Raw genomic sequence first — 15285 nt, 5'->3', positions numbered from 1 at the left:
GTGAGCACAGAGAACTTTTCAATAACAATCACTAAGGTGATTTGGGAGCAGGACAATCTGACATATGAGGAGATTGTGAGATAGCTAGAATTGTTTACCCCAAGGAGGAAAGGCTCAGTGGGGATCAAATCAAAGTGAATAAACACTAGATAGGTCCAAACTCTTCTCAGTGGTATCCAATATCAGGATAAGAGACAGTGGGAACAAATTAAAATAAAAGAAATCCCATTTAAACAAGATTTTTTTAAGAAGTGTGATAAAACACTGGAGCAGGTTGTCCAGAGAAGTTGTAGAGTCTCCATCCTTGAGGGTATTAAAGGCTGATTTGACATGGCACTTAACAATCTGCTCTAAGTGACCCTGCCTTAAGCAGCAGAGTGGACTAGGCACCTCCATAGAGCTCTTTCAGTCTCGGCTATTCTGTGTCTCTGTGATTCTATTATTTTCCCTATTCATCCTGCCACCCCTCTAAAAAAAAACCCAAAAGCAAAAAAATATCAACCTTACCCTTTTCCCATGTTACTTCATTCCCCCTCTCCCTCCTGAATTCTCTCCCCACCTCAATGGTAGACACACAGAAAAATGCCTGTGAAAAGAAAGAGGAAAGAGCCCCCCCCTTAGCCTGGCTGCAGCAACCCTCTCCCTCTCCCTCTCCACCACTGCTGTGGTCATTACCATCAAGCAGGCATCAGGAAGAGGCACAGGCAGGAACCTGCTAGCAGCTGGTAGAGATTAATTAATCCCTTTTTCTTCCTTTTCCTCTTACTTTCTTCCTGAACACATTTCTCACAGGAAATGGTGAACCTTGTGCTTGCCACAGGCAACATTCTACCTTAAGAGTGCTGTCACCTTTGGAGCAATGGAGAGATGGGGGAAATACATGTAAAATAGACCCTTTAGAGGTCAGACCAAGGGCATTGGCTTTATCTCTATCTGAGGTGCAGATGCTGATGGATTCAGAGTGTCTACAAATCTCCTGCCCCTCACTATGCAGTGGTAGTGTAGTATTTCAGTTACAGCCTCACTGAGGTCCCAGGAAGCCTGATGTTATTGCTTTCCCTCCCTTGGGAATACCAGGTGGTGCCAATCTCTGTTAAGGGCTTAAACAATCTGGCAAGCAGGCAGTGCTGAACTGAAAGTGATGTAGGAATGCCTCAACTTGTAGGGCACAAGGTGACAGGGAGTTGACTCCTCAGCCATGCTGATATTAGGAGATGAGCTGCTTTGCTCCCAGGAAGAAATTAATTGTTTTAGTAGAAAAGGAGGCCAGACGTCCCTGAGCGGTGGGATGCTGACCTCACTCCCTTGTCTGTAAAGGCTTCACTTGAGGAAGGGAAAGTACACATTGCTCTGTCTCAGCAGACCCACAACTTCAACATGTGTGTCCCTGCCACCGGTGACAATTACAAACTGCATGGCACCACCATGACCAGGGACAAGACTGTCCATGACCACGGGGACACTAACATCTCCTTTCACCCAGTGATATACCTGAAAAAAAAATCTTCTCCATAATGGGATCTCTTGGATTCTTCTCAAAGATGAGGTACTCTCTAAGCTTTGGGAAGGAGAGAACTCTTACATTTCTGCAGGATACTTGCAGCAACCTAACTATGAAGCCTGGGTAGAAGCCAGTCACCTCATCCTCTGTTGTAGAGTGCTAGCTTGTTATTGCCCAAACATTTACTCAAAAGTTCTGGTTTTTTGAATTTATGTGCTGTGTCATGCCACACTTCCTTGCAAAGCTTTTTGGAAATTCAAGTAGCATATATCAACCACATGGACATAATTTTCATGTCTTTCTAACACTTGACAGAACTCAAGGGCAGGATTATTTGTGGGAGCAATCTTGGCTGAGGGGTTTGTATTTCTCCCAGCATCCCCTAATTCAGTCATTGCACAGATATTTCACATATATTGTCCTTGCCCATGGCAAGGGGCCTGGAACTAGATGACCTTTGAAGTCTCTTCCAACCCAAACCATGCTATAATTCTAGGATTTCTACTAATTCACCTTGAACATACATAGGGCCTAGCGACATGTACTGCTCTGGGACTCTACTGCAATCCTTTTCATAGCCTGGCACCAAGATTTCTATCATGAAGTCTTCAGATACCAAGGCCAGTTTGGAACAGGAGGTTACACACTACCGCAAGCGATTTGGCTTCTTCATTCATGAGTTAGATGAAAAAAAAAAAAAACAAAAAAAACAAAAAAAAACCAAAACAAAAACAAAACAAAAAAAAAAAACACAAAAACCCCAACACAACAGGGTGAGCCACTTCGGTATTTTTAGGGTTCAGCGTGTTCACTTCCACCACAACCTCTCCTAGAGCTGTTCTTATTTCAGATGGATCCTCAATGGAGTGCAAGTCCTGAGGGAAGAAGGCGTTCCTCGCAGAGAAATCTCCCCGCGGCGTCCGGGCCGCCGGAGCTGGACAGCGGCCCCGGCCCCCGGCCCCGCCCGGCCCGGCCCGGCCCCGCCCCGCCCGCCGCCTCTCCGCGGCCACGCGGGGGGCACCGGCACGCCGCGGCTTTAAAAGAATGGTTTGCCTGGCTTCTTTTTCCTCCCGCCTCTCGATCTGATGTTTTTATGTATTCATTCATTCGCCGCTAAGCAGCTGCTCCGCGATGCCCGGCGGGCGAGCGGCGCGGTCGGAGGGGCGCCGCGGCTGCGCCAGGTGGCCCCGTGCCCTGTTTGGCCGCAGCATGGCGGGCTTGGAGCCCTTCACGGCCGTGCTCTCCGCTCTGCGCCGCTGCTACGCCGAGGCCGTCCCGCTGGAGACCTTCGTCCGGCGGCTGGGGGACGGCGGCGCCGGGGACGCCGAGGTGCTGCGGGCCGACGACGGCCCCGGCTACCGCACCTTCGTGGGGCAGTGCCTCGTGTGCGTTCCCCGCGGCGCCCGCACCATCCCGCGGCCCTTCACCTTCCAGCAGGTAGGAAGGGGCCCAGCGGCGAGGGGGCTGCCGCCCTTGCCGAGCACGGAGAGCCCTGTCGGGGCTTCCCGGGGACAGCGCTTCCCGCGCCCCGTGCGTGCGGGGGCGGCGCGGCGGCCCTTGGCCCCTCGGTGCCGGCCGGGCCCGGCCCGCTCCGCTCCCTCAGCCATCCGCCGCTCCGTGCTGGCCCCAGGGCCAGCGGGGAGCCGTGGGAACCAGCCCCTGCCTCTCCCTGGGGCTGGGAGAGGAAGGCCCAGGTGCCGGCCCCGGGCGGGCGGAGAGCGCTGCGGGTCTGTGTGCGTGGAGCTCCCTGACTCCCCGCCTGCCCGTGTGGCTGGGGATGATCTAGCCCGATGTGGTCGGGGAGCGACTGGCGATGGAGAGTGCCCCACTCGCGAGAGATTAGAGAAGAGGCGGGTGGAACGGGCTGCTCGTCGCGGTTTAAGTGGAGGAAAAGTTTTTCAGTGAGGGAAGACCGCTTTTTTCTTAGCGCCGTATGGGCAAAACTGTGCTGTGGTAGGAAGCAGATGTCGCAAACCCAGGACGACTTGTTAAATGGATTTTGGAATTGTGTGCCGAGTCGCTGAAGTTGGATTTTCCTTCACATAAAAGGAAATGGAGGCCTCAAGAAAATCAAGAGTTAGTTCCCTGGAGGTTAGAGCCTGCGCGAGCATGTATATAGTATGGATGTGTGCCTGCAAACGTGGATCTGCGAACACGGATTCACTGGAGGCATTGGAGTCTGAGGGACTCAAGGGGAATAGTGCAGGGCGTTTCCTGGGTGTAAAAGCCAGGATCAAAAGGGCAGATGTTAAAAAGACTTCCTTCAAGTCATCGGCTAACATTGCTGCACGTTAACATTGTTAACATCTTTCATTGCTCTTGGAAAATCTGAATTTTTTGAGTATGATGCTTGTGAATCATTAATACTGTTTAGGAAGCTGATGTCTGGGACTGTGTATCTTTGCATGTTTTTATATAAAGGGTATCTTGTGGTTTATGGAGGAGTAAGTGAAGAAAGCTAATTTTCTTTTTCCTTTGTTTCTTCAGTTATCTAGTCAGAGTGAAGTTACCTCAAGAGTCGTTCAGAGGCTGTGTGAAAAAAAGAAGAAGAATGTCCTTGCATATGGATACTCCTTGCCAGATGAAAACAGTTCTCAATTCCCAGTCGTTCCATTTTCAAAGATACACAGCTACCTACCCAATACTGCCACAGAAACTCTTTGTATCAGCGGCTTCTGGGAAACGCTGTTGAGCCGGATAGGGGATGATGTGATGATGTATTTGTTGGAACACTGTGCAGTCTTTATGCTGGTTCCCCCTAGTAATTGTTACCAAGTTTGTGGTCAACCACTTTATGAACTTATTTCATATAATATAGACTCATCCCTGGTATTCTTTAGACAAAGGTTCTCAAAGTATAAATGTACTACCTTGCTTAAATATGTGCGAAAAAGGATTATGTTTCATAGAAAATATCTTTTAAAGTCATATGACTGGAAATACAGACAAAGATATGAAGATAATGTCTCCAGAATGAGAAATGAAGGAATGAACAAGAGACAAAGCTTAGTGCCCACTGACCAGTGTTCTGCAAAAGCTTTTTCTAAAGCAAGCAGACAGAGCAGAATGGTTACTGAACATCAGGAAAAACAGAGTAGCTCTGGGTCATGTGTTTCAGCTGCAGCTCCATCTCGAAAAAGGAAGATTCACAGAGAACAACCTGAAATTCCAGCCAAGAGGGCAAAAACTGGGGAGAAAGTGAGACAGGAAGAGGCTTGTAGTCTTGTTCCTGATCTAAACCAAAGCAGTTCTGAGAGATCTGAAACTGAATATGTAGCACCATGTTCTGAAAGTGTCATTAAAACCCCCCAAATTCCTGAAAGAAGTAGCAGTGGTGTGTCTGGTCCTTCTTTAGTTCATGCATCTCGTGGCAGGAAGAAGTTTGTGGAATTTGTGGCAGGTAAAAGCTATCTTCTGCAGGGACGTCAGCATAACAAACCTGTAGGCTCCAACACTGAAATGCAAGCAGATTCCCACAGAAAAAGAGTAGAGATGCATACCTGTGAATCTCAGTTGCCTTTGGGACAAACCAAACCTGTGGAGGGCACTTCAAAATGCAGAGGGCAGCAAAGTCCCCAACCTCATTTATCAAAGAAGTTACCAAATAGACTTCTGAGTTCTGCAGTATACATTGAGAGGAAGTCTCTTCTGTATTCTTGCAGGAGTTTCCGTGAATGTTTTCCTAAATCGTTTATATTGGATCGCTTGCAGGGCTCTCAGGCAGGTGGAAGACGGCTGGTAGAAGCTATATTCTTAAGCCAAAATCAGGTGCAGCAAAGGCATAACCAAAGTCTGCCAAAACGCAAGCGGAGAAAGAAGAGGTTGCCCAAACGCTACAGGCAAATGAGGGATACATTTCAACAGCTGCTAAAGAACCATGGAAAGTGTGCTTACTTTGCTCTCTTGAGAAAAAATTGCCCCATTCGGATATCTGAAATCAGTATGAGAAAAATCAATCTGTTTTGTCAGGCACCTTTGCCTGGGGAAGCAGAGGTTCAGAAGCAAGCACAGCATTTTGGGAAAGAGCCTGCTGAGTGTGTGACAAGCAGCAGATGTGAATCTGGTCACACTGATGTGCCAGACAAATTAGGAGCTCCCCTTGCAGAATCTGTGCATGGGGAGTCACTGCCGAGTGAGGAGCAAAACCCAGGAGAGGCATGTGATTCAGTCCTCAGGGAGCTCCTCAAGCAGCACAGCAGCTACTGGCAGGTGTACATGTTTGTGAGGGATTGCCTGGAGAAGGTCATCCCTGCTGAGCTTTGGGGTTCAAACCACAACAAGTGCCGGTTCCTGAAAAATGTCAAAATGTTCATTTCCAGGGGGAGGTTTGCTAAGGTTTCGTTGCGGGAGTTGATGTGGAGGATGAGAGTGAATGACTGCATGTGGCTTCGTCTAGGCAAAGGTACTTATATTAATTAAGTGGTGGGAGCTGTCAGATAATTGGTCATCATGTTTAAGGTGGAAAGGGGAGGATATTGAATCTGAACTGAGAATTGCTGAGTTCGTTGGTAATAACCCTAGCTGAGAGAGCAAACTTGACAGTGTTTGTAACTGATGGTAGGACATTTAAGGTTGCCTTTCTTCCAAAATTTGTTTGCATTCATGCTGTTTGTGTTTAATAGAATGATGCTTTCATAAACATGAATTTGGAACCTGGGCTAAACAAAAAACAAAGCTTTCATATCCACTCCGACTATCCAAATTGCAGTAACTCTGGAAATCCATTGAAGTCTGACCTAAGCATGTTAGGGATAAACGCTGTCTGCCTGTTTGTTACTTTAAGAGTTCAGAAAGAACTAAAACCAAATCAAGACACTTGCAGTGGCATGTGTTCTTCTGCTATGGGAGTGAAAAAAAACCCCAGGTTTGTTTACTCCCTCACACTCACATCAACCCTATGAGAAAGATGTGAGTATGAGACCTATCCAATATAGGGATTTTCTACTATAGAATCACAGAATGGTTTGGATTGGGAGTGACCTTAAAGATCTAGTTCCAGCCTCCATGCCATGGGCAAGAACACCTTTCACTAGACCAGGTTGTTCAGAACCCCATTCAGCCGGTCCTTGAATGCTTCCAGGGATGGGACCTGTGCAACTCTGGGCAAACTGTTGCAGTACCTTACCACCCTCACATGAAAGAATTTCTTCTCAACATCTAATCTAAACATACTTTCTTTCAGTTTAAAACTTTTCCTCCTTGTCCTATCATTGCATGTCAGTGTAAAAAGAGCTGTCATCATCTATCACCTTTTCAAGAGCCTCTCTCTAGGATAAACAGAGCCTTACTGAGCATTGCTTCAGCCTGGCTAATTGGTGATGCAGAAGTCCCCAGGTCAAGCGGTCCCTAGCTAAAAAGCTTTCATGTGGGAAGCAGCTGATTGCTCCAGAGTGTGTATGAATCCATGTCTGTGTAGTGTTCTTTTCAAATGACAGGTGAATCTTCCTTTCCTTGAGTTTGTTCTTCAGACACTATCCTATGATTTAAATCTAGGCTGAAGCCATGGTTCTGGGGTTGGTTGCTGTAGGATCTAGTGTGTATTTTAATTTTTCTGTGCTTCTCTTCTTCATCTACTCATTATGGATTGCCCTGCTTGGCTGGTATGCTTCCAGTGTTTATTCTTCCCTAGTATTGTACTCGGATCCTACAGTAATGTGAGCTGAAAATGGTATTCTTTTGGTAAAAGGTGCAATAAATTCTGAAACTGTTACAGGTTCTTTCAAGTGTAGGAAAAAAATCAAAAGTCTGATGTTTGAGAACTGATGTCAAAAATAAGGGGGTCTATAATTTCATAAGAAACTCTTAATTCTAGGAAACAGTATTTATTTGTTCAGAAACTGTTGGTCAAAACCATACTTTCCAAAATGCTGAGGAATTAAATATTTAAAAAGACTATTGTAAAATATGTGTTTGATTCATAGTAATTTGGAGCATGTTATCTTTGGAAAATATAATGCTCTCTTCTTCTCTGGCCATGTTCCATGTAAAGCAATACATAGGCTTATTTTAATTTTCATGGAAGTACTCCCATGTGCTTGATGTTTAAACATGCTCTGAATTGCTTTGCTGCACTGTATTGTAGGCAGTGTTGCTTTTTCCTCCAAAAGTAGTAGTGGTTTTTTTGACAATTTCCTGAACTGTAGTCATTGTTCACATCTGTTGTCAAGAACTTAGAAAAGAAATAATGTATTTCCAGGGCAGTTACCTATCAGTTTCCTGATTCAATATGCATATTGCAACTGCATTATTGCAATTCTTGATTTACAGAGTTTTCCAACTCTGAAATTTTTCCCTGATGTTAACTGGCTTCTATTGAAGTAGTACTAGTCTTATTTTAAGTGCTGTAAATACATGAAAATGTCTCTGCCCTGGAGCATGCAAAAACCAAACAGATTAGAAAACTGAACATGTAGTAAAATATATAAAATTAAAATGTCAGGTATGTTGCATCAAAATTAAGCTGTTTTTAACACACTCATGCCATAACCATGGTTTGTACTAAGTAGCTAAACTAGTATTTCTGTGTAGTTTATTTAAGAATCCTGTTCCATTTGTGCTAAATTCTACTCTTTAAATGTAATTAGAAAAAATATTATTGGAGGTTGGCCAAAACTGTTGTAGCCCAGGGTCTTATTCCCTGTTCATCTGTATTTAGACATAATTACAGATCTCTGTGACCTTAAATTCAACAGTAGTTAGGAATGCTCTGGGTTTATAATTGTTCTCCCATCTAAATGTGGGAAGTACTGATGCACTTTGGGTGAGTTGAATTTTTTCTTTGACTGCAGCAATACATTTTATATAGGATGTCTGAATAAAGCCTAACCCTGTAGTTAAGTAATTTTCATGTAACTGGGAAATCTGAATATCATTCTTATCCCCAAATCATACCAGTTTAATTTTGCTAATTTTTACAGTATACCCGAGTTATTTTCAGTCTTTTTCTTCCCCCTTTTTTTTTTTAAAGTTTTATATTGTAGTAGACGTGTTTCTTTTTATTTTACATCTCCTTTCACAATAATCTTTAAGCATTAAAAGATCTTGCACAATCAGTATTGGGGGAAGAAAGTAAGTTTTTGGGCTACTGTCGCATGTATTTGTATCTTCTATGTCAGTTTGTCACTGCAGATTAGTTCCTGTGTTTATGCTTTAAGCTTGGGTCAGTTGCATTATTTAATACCCTGAAAATTTGGAGTGGCATCTGTGTAATTGTACCTTTTTTCTTTCTCACATCCTCAAGCTAAGGCAAGAATGTTGTGCAAGTTTCTTGTTTTTGCATTCTGTTCTTTAATCATGCTAAGAATTGATAGTTGCTATAACTACCTTTGAATTGTTTATTGAAGGTGATTACTTTGTTCCTGCTGATGAACACTGTTTCCGTGAAGAACTTTTGGCCAAATTCCTGTACTGGTTGATGGGTACCTATGTTGTTGAGTTGCTCAGATCGTTTTTCTATATCACCGAGACGATGTTCCAGAAAAACATGCTCTTCTACTACCGAAAGTTTATCTGGGGCAAGTTACAGAACATTGGAATTAGGTAACACTAGAAAACTAATTAAACATTAATGTATATGTAGAAATCGTGTGTTTTGTAGTGTGAAGGTATATCTCTGCTTTTATTTAGTGCCCATTTATCTTCACTTTATTTGCTTCATTTCCCAGAGGAAAGTTCAGCCTGTGATTGTAGCATGCACAGTGTGTAATTTCAGAAATATTTTTTGTGTCAAAGCTAATTCAAATTTAGATTTCTTTATTAGAAGATAAATCCTTGCACTAATAAAATGTAGTATGAAGAGGATTTTATGATAAGTCCATTTTTTATACCTTTTAACAATGAGTAAAGCACAGTGATAGAATCCCAAGTAACCTTGTGAAAGTTCATTTAAAAAATATTCAATTTGCTTTAACTACTTTAATTTAGAAACAACAAAACAAAAAACCAGGGCTCTGCTGAAATGCTGTGCTACTCTATTCATAAAAATTAGACTGTAGCCTAGTGAGTTTAGGGATTTTTTTTTTTAAGGGATTTAGAATCTGCAGCTCCTTTTTTAGTATGGCTGGAATTCTGTGCTGGTTTTTTGTCTTAAAAATGCATGCACTTAAGTTAGAGTGTTATTTAAGGTAAAATTTTAAACAATTAAGAAAATAGGAAAGGCAATTTTAATGAACAGTGTTGTGCACCTGTCTCCGTAGTTCACATCTTTCAGGTTTTCATTATAAATTGCTGGTGTCTTGAGAGAGCTTTGGACTGTGAAAAGTTAGCCTACTTTGTCTTTGTGTATTATTGGCTGTTTTGTATGGTGAACCTTTTACTTTTACTCTGATTTCTTGGTCCACAACGTTATGTGTGTGATTTTTGCCCTCCTGCCCTGTCACTCAGCATTTGTATCTTCAGTGCCACTCTTTGCATTTGTGTTTGCAGTTAATGGGCTTTTGATCTTGTTTGCAGTTGTAGCATACAAAATGCACTTTGAATAGCAGTAGAATGTAATTTTCAGTCCCACACATTCTGTTTGTCTTGTCTTCAAATTAACAGCTGTAGTGTTGCAATTAGTGTTTTAATGTACTTAAAGACTATTCTTTGGGTACAAAATATGATCAAGTATTGACTTTCACATAATAGAGATAGAATAAAAAAATAATAGAAGTAGCGAATAATAGATTTTTTTTTTTGTGGGGTTTGTGATTAAAAGAAAGCAAATAACTGGGGATTTAGTTCTTTTCTTCATGTTCCCTGTTTTCCAGAAAAGGACAAGGTACTTTGAACTCATAGGACCTTAATCTAGGATTTGTTTCTTCTGATTCCCTCCCCACGTATTTCCTTACCATGCAGGAAGCCCCTTCTCACCTTTGGCTTGGAAGGTCCCTAAACTGCAGGTAGTTGGAAACTGGAGAAGCATTCCAAGGAAGTGTTGCCAAGTGCTTGCAAAAGGCTTATTGTAAGAACAGGATGTTTGCTCTTGGCTACATCAATCATAGTTTATAAGGACTTTGAGTCTGATCACAGCAGCTGCAGTTAAGCTTCACTGACAGGGCTTTCAGCGCTGCTCTTTCAAGTGTGATGTGTTATGTGAAGTCTGCCACGAGTCCAGCTTTGTGCATTCATACAGGTGTCTAGCTGCCAACTTCACATAGGAGGAAAGAAATTGAGATACTTGGATACAGGTGCTTCTGGCAGCCTTAAGCCATTTTGAGGCTGTTCAGACACCAGCCAGGCACTGCTGGTGAAGCAGTGCCAAAGGCTGTTGAGGTGCTTCTGTCTTCTCTGGAGGAAGAGTGTCTGGTGACCTCAGTTGTTGTCGTAATGGATGTTCAGTGGTCTTTTCTGGTTCTCCTCAGCTGGAGCTGCTCAAGGCAGTAGCTCTGAGCTGTTTTGCAGGAAGGCATTGGTAGCCACTGATCCCTGTTGAGTTCTTTTGCATCCTCCTTTGGAGGAAGAGAATGGATGGAACCGGCTGGACTTGAGTGGACCTGGACTTTACTTGTGAGCTTAACGTTGCAGAGACTGTGTTGTCATTAGGGAGTTAATCCTCATCTTGAAGGACTGTCCTTTTGAGTTAATCATCCTGGGCACAATCCCACTCAAGGATATTGAGCAGTGTTCTGAGAGGGACCCTGGATATCTGTATTAGCCTTTCTGTATTGGGGGAGATCAAGCGTGTGCTGTCATTGTACACAGACAATTTCGTATTAATTTTTGAAGCTGTACCAAACTTCATTCCCCAAATTAAAAGCAGAATTTACTAAGAAAAACTCAGTATTTTGAGATACAGTTGTTTAGAGTTAAATAACCTGCAGAATATAAAGCTGTGTTTTAAAGATAATTAATCTGGTGTTGCAGTGAGAGCACCTCTTTTTCTGAAGTTCATGCCCTCCCTGCCCTCCCAGCCACACAGAGTGGCTGCTGAGGATTAAAAACAGTACAGAAATTCTGAATCTTCCCCATCAGATTGATGTGAGATGTCAAAAGACAACAGGACCATCCAGTCAAGTTCCTTGAAGTTTCAGTGTTTACCAGCATTGTGAGTGCCAGTGAGGGTAGCATGGTTCAGTGGCTGCTGGATTAGTGTACATTCAAAATCATCAGCACTGCTATCAATGCCATGAAATAAGCAATGAATGTTGCTACAGGCAAAATGACATCTACTTCTCCAGCTGGCCAGAGGTAGTAGTGAAGATCTGCCAGTAACTGGCCTTTCTCTTCACTTTCAAAGGAAGACATATGTGTTTAATACAGTCATAGAGGTTCATTGGCTGTTGGGTTTTTTTTTTCCTTCCAGTCTTGAATATGAGCTGTGAAGGGTTGGAAATTTGATCATTAAGTTTTTTTCTGTTGGAGTTTCTTGTTTTGTCCTGGTTATCTTTCTAATAGTATGGTAGATGTTGTGTTCAGCAAAGAATGTAGTTCTATAAAGAATAGTGATCCCTCACTGTGGGAAAGTAGTCATTTCTGCTTTCCTTTGGGCAGCATCTGTACGGAGTTTAATTTCAAATTTTGGATATAAATCCTCAAAGCATTTTTCAGTAGCTCAACTCACTGACCCTACATAACAGCATGCTTTCTAGGTGTCATGCTCTGTATCCCTCAGACCCCAAGCAGCTGGATCATGAGCTTGTATTTGAGTTGTGTAGGTATACAAAGTAAGTGCTTGTGTGCCTCTTATCTGCATTTTTGGCTTCTCAGGTGTCTCTTAGAGCATCTTTGCCAGGTTTCTGCCATTCACCCACTGTGTTTTGTAATTAGTGTGGCCTCCTTTTGCTAAACCAGCCTGTTGGAATGTGTGGGATGTAAAAAGTCTTCATGCAGATTTAGATTGATGTCCCATCTTTTGTGAGGACTTGAATTGCCTCGCTTGCTTCCCAGGGTAATATCATAACCATTAGTCTGTAGGGCACATTTTGTACATCTGAACAATAGAAGCAGTGCAGGAGGTTGATCCAGGTCATTTATGTTGCAGGTAGGATATTTTTACATTGCATATATTTAACTCTCCATCTTAAGTAAAAACGGGCTTTTGCTCCACTGCTATTTCCTGATTCATTGCATGGAAAAGTATTTGCTTTGATGAAGCTTTGTAGAACTGTAAATCTTGAAAGGAGAATCTGAGAGGAAAACACATTTCCCATTAAGGTGAACTTGGGAAGCTCAGAACTTGATTTAGGTGCCTTTGGTTTTACATTATTTTCTGTTGTTCGCTTCAACTGACACTTCCTCGTCAAAGTCCTGGATACCTAAAGCCCTTATGTTGTCTGTGTATCCCAGCACCTGAATTAACTATAATTCCTAATAAGTGGTAGATCCTCTAACTCTTGGGAGTAAAACAGCCATTACAGTTTTTAAGTCCTTCCCAGGAGCTGTTTTAGAATAGTTTTCAGAAGTTTCTTTTCAACTTTGTTAATGTCTTTTAAACTCCTGAAACCATGAGCAATATCCAGCTTCCTGTTTCTTACATAAAACATACTTCATAATGTTCATATATATATTCCACTAATCTGTGCTTAAATTCTAATTTGTGTTAAGAGGGGGTTTTATTTGCATCAAGCAGAAATGTATGGTCTCTTATTGTATTACATTGTCATTAAGATACACTGTGGTATTGTTCTGAGATTTGGAATTTCATGTCACTTTCTGTAGAGGTTAGTATTTGTATTATCTTAGTATTTTTCTTTAGTTATCATAAAGACAGTAAATGTTTTAGTTTTCTGCCTTTCCTGTTGCTTACACTAAGTGTGTATTTGTATTTTAGAAACCATTTTGTCAAAGTACAGCTACGGCCTCTGTCTTCAGAGGAGATGGAAACTATCCGTCAAAAAAAATTTGTTCCTATGGCATCAAAGCTCCGGTTTATTCCCAAACCAAATGGGTTGAGACCCATAGTAAAAGTGGGCGGTGTTGTTGAACCACGAGCACTCAGCAAGGAAAGCAGAGAAAAGAAGGTTTTTATTTACTTCATTGTTTTATGTGTATTTGATGTAGGTTACTAATAAATAGAGTAAGGATTTTTGTTACATAAAGCTAGTTTTAACATGGTGGACTGTAACATTCTGATCAGAATGGCTGAATGCTTAATTACTACAAGCCTCCAGTTCCAGAATTACAAACTTTTGTTTGCCAACCTATCTTAAGGAAATGAGCCCAATAGAATGGCATGGCTTGTAAGGTAATCCCGTTATTTTGATATGGGTGAGTGTGGCCTGTTGGGATTTGCCTGAAAAATGATAGTACATGTTGATCTGTGAAGTTGCCTGTGGAGCCAGTGAACAATGGTGAGCTGGGTGCATTACGGAAGAAGGTCTTAAGGAAGGGCAAAGAAGCTGGAGAAAGCACAGTAGAGAGATTGGAAGGAAGGTGAGAGTAATTGCAGTGTGGGAACAGAGACAGAACACTCAGTGCACAGAATTATTTTTTTTAACAGGGCAGTTAACCAGAAGACATAGTGGCAGCCCATCACTATCTTGCATGGCTGCATTAAGTGCTTTTCCTTAGGGCTGAGTCTCATTCACAAGATTGAACTTTCCCCAAATGGGTAAGGTGTCAACAGCTTCTTAGCACTAACTGTTCATACCATGTGATCCCAGACCAGATGAAAAGAGCATCAGCTAAAAGCCCTTCTGAACTGTGAAGTGTTACTTCACATAATATTCCACATTATGGTATTTACAGAGCTAATCGACCGGCACACTATCCCCACAGCTGAGTTAAATCTTTGCTCAATTACTTGGATAAAATACCTCTAGAGGCCCAGTTGATGGTGCAGCTGGACTTAGCATAGAATCTCAGAACACACCTCTTGGCTGTTCTTGTCAGTATCTCCAGCAGTGAGAATGAATTATATTTACAAAGTTATTTTCAGTTCAATGGTGGTTTTATTTGCTGTGTTCATCTGTTTCTCACTGTAACTATTGCACCTTGATTTCCAAGCGTCAAGGATAGGAACTAAAACATTTTCGATAGGATTTTACTGTACCAAAAAAAAAAAATATCTGAGACTGTTTTGCCACTTTGAAGTAGTTACTGCAGTGATATTCAGGCTTTCTGAAAGCTACAGTTGAACAAAATAATATAGTAAGTGCATAAATTTAATCCCAAACTTCATGTAAATTTGTCATCTTTGTATTGCAAAGAATTTAATGTGTTTCAGCATAATTTAAGGTGATTCTCTTTGGTCTCTTTAGATGAATCATTACAACACTCAACTAAAAAATCTGTTTAGTGCATTAAATTATGAACGGACTCTAAACACCAGTTTTATAGGCTCGTCAGTGTTTGGGAAAGATGATATCTACAAGACATGGAAGCAGTTTGTTACAAAGATTCTTGAATCTGGTGGTGGAATTCCTCATTTCTACTGTGTAAAGGTATGTATTTTTAATTGCATATTCAAACCAGCTTTTCAAAATCAGCTTGTGCAGATACTACTTTACCTGTATTAGCTGTAAACTGACTGCAATTTTTTTTTTTCCCCTAAATAAAATTTTGTGCATACCTTACAGACTGGTAAGTTTTTTGATGGGGGTGGTTGATTGCTTTTTGTGGATGGGTCTCCCTACAGTAGAGCTTCCTTTACTTGGGTGTTTTTCTGTCCATCTTTGTCTTGCAGGAGCTCCTGCTTTGATGCATGCATTGAATTTTTTGCAGTAACATTTAGCTGGGTATAAAAGTGGGAGAAAGATGGATAGAAGCTCAGATAGCCTTTTGAGCCATATGAAAACTATAAAAAGTTTTTCTGTGTGCATTTGAATAAACAGTGTCTTTTAAAAAAAATTAAGAGTCTCTTTTAT

General features: G+C 41.9%; 1 protein-coding gene across 1 annotated transcript in view; it reads left to right on the top strand.

Moving 5' to 3' along the window:
* Positions 1 to 1619: 1619 nt before the first annotated feature.
* The window catches only part of TERT (telomerase reverse transcriptase), a 29892-nt gene continuing 16226 nt past the window's right edge, over positions 1620 to 15285 (top strand). The window contains 6 exon segments of the mRNA XM_062500215.1: positions 1620 to 2688; positions 2690 to 2938; positions 3989 to 5903; positions 8845 to 9040; positions 13251 to 13440; positions 14680 to 14862. Coding sequence (XP_062356199.1) covers positions 2587 to 2688; positions 2690 to 2938; positions 3989 to 5903; positions 8845 to 9040; positions 13251 to 13440; positions 14680 to 14862 — 2835 coding nt within the window. The 5' untranslated portion in view covers positions 1620 to 2586.

This window comes from Cinclus cinclus, chromosome 1, assembly GCF_963662255.1.
Source record: "Cinclus cinclus chromosome 1, bCinCin1.1, whole genome shotgun sequence".
In the NCBI taxonomy this organism is placed as follows: domain Eukaryota; kingdom Metazoa; phylum Chordata; class Aves; order Passeriformes; family Cinclidae; genus Cinclus; species Cinclus cinclus.
The sequence above is the reverse complement of the archived record's forward strand: the minus strand, read 5'-3'. Positions and strand labels throughout refer to the sequence as shown.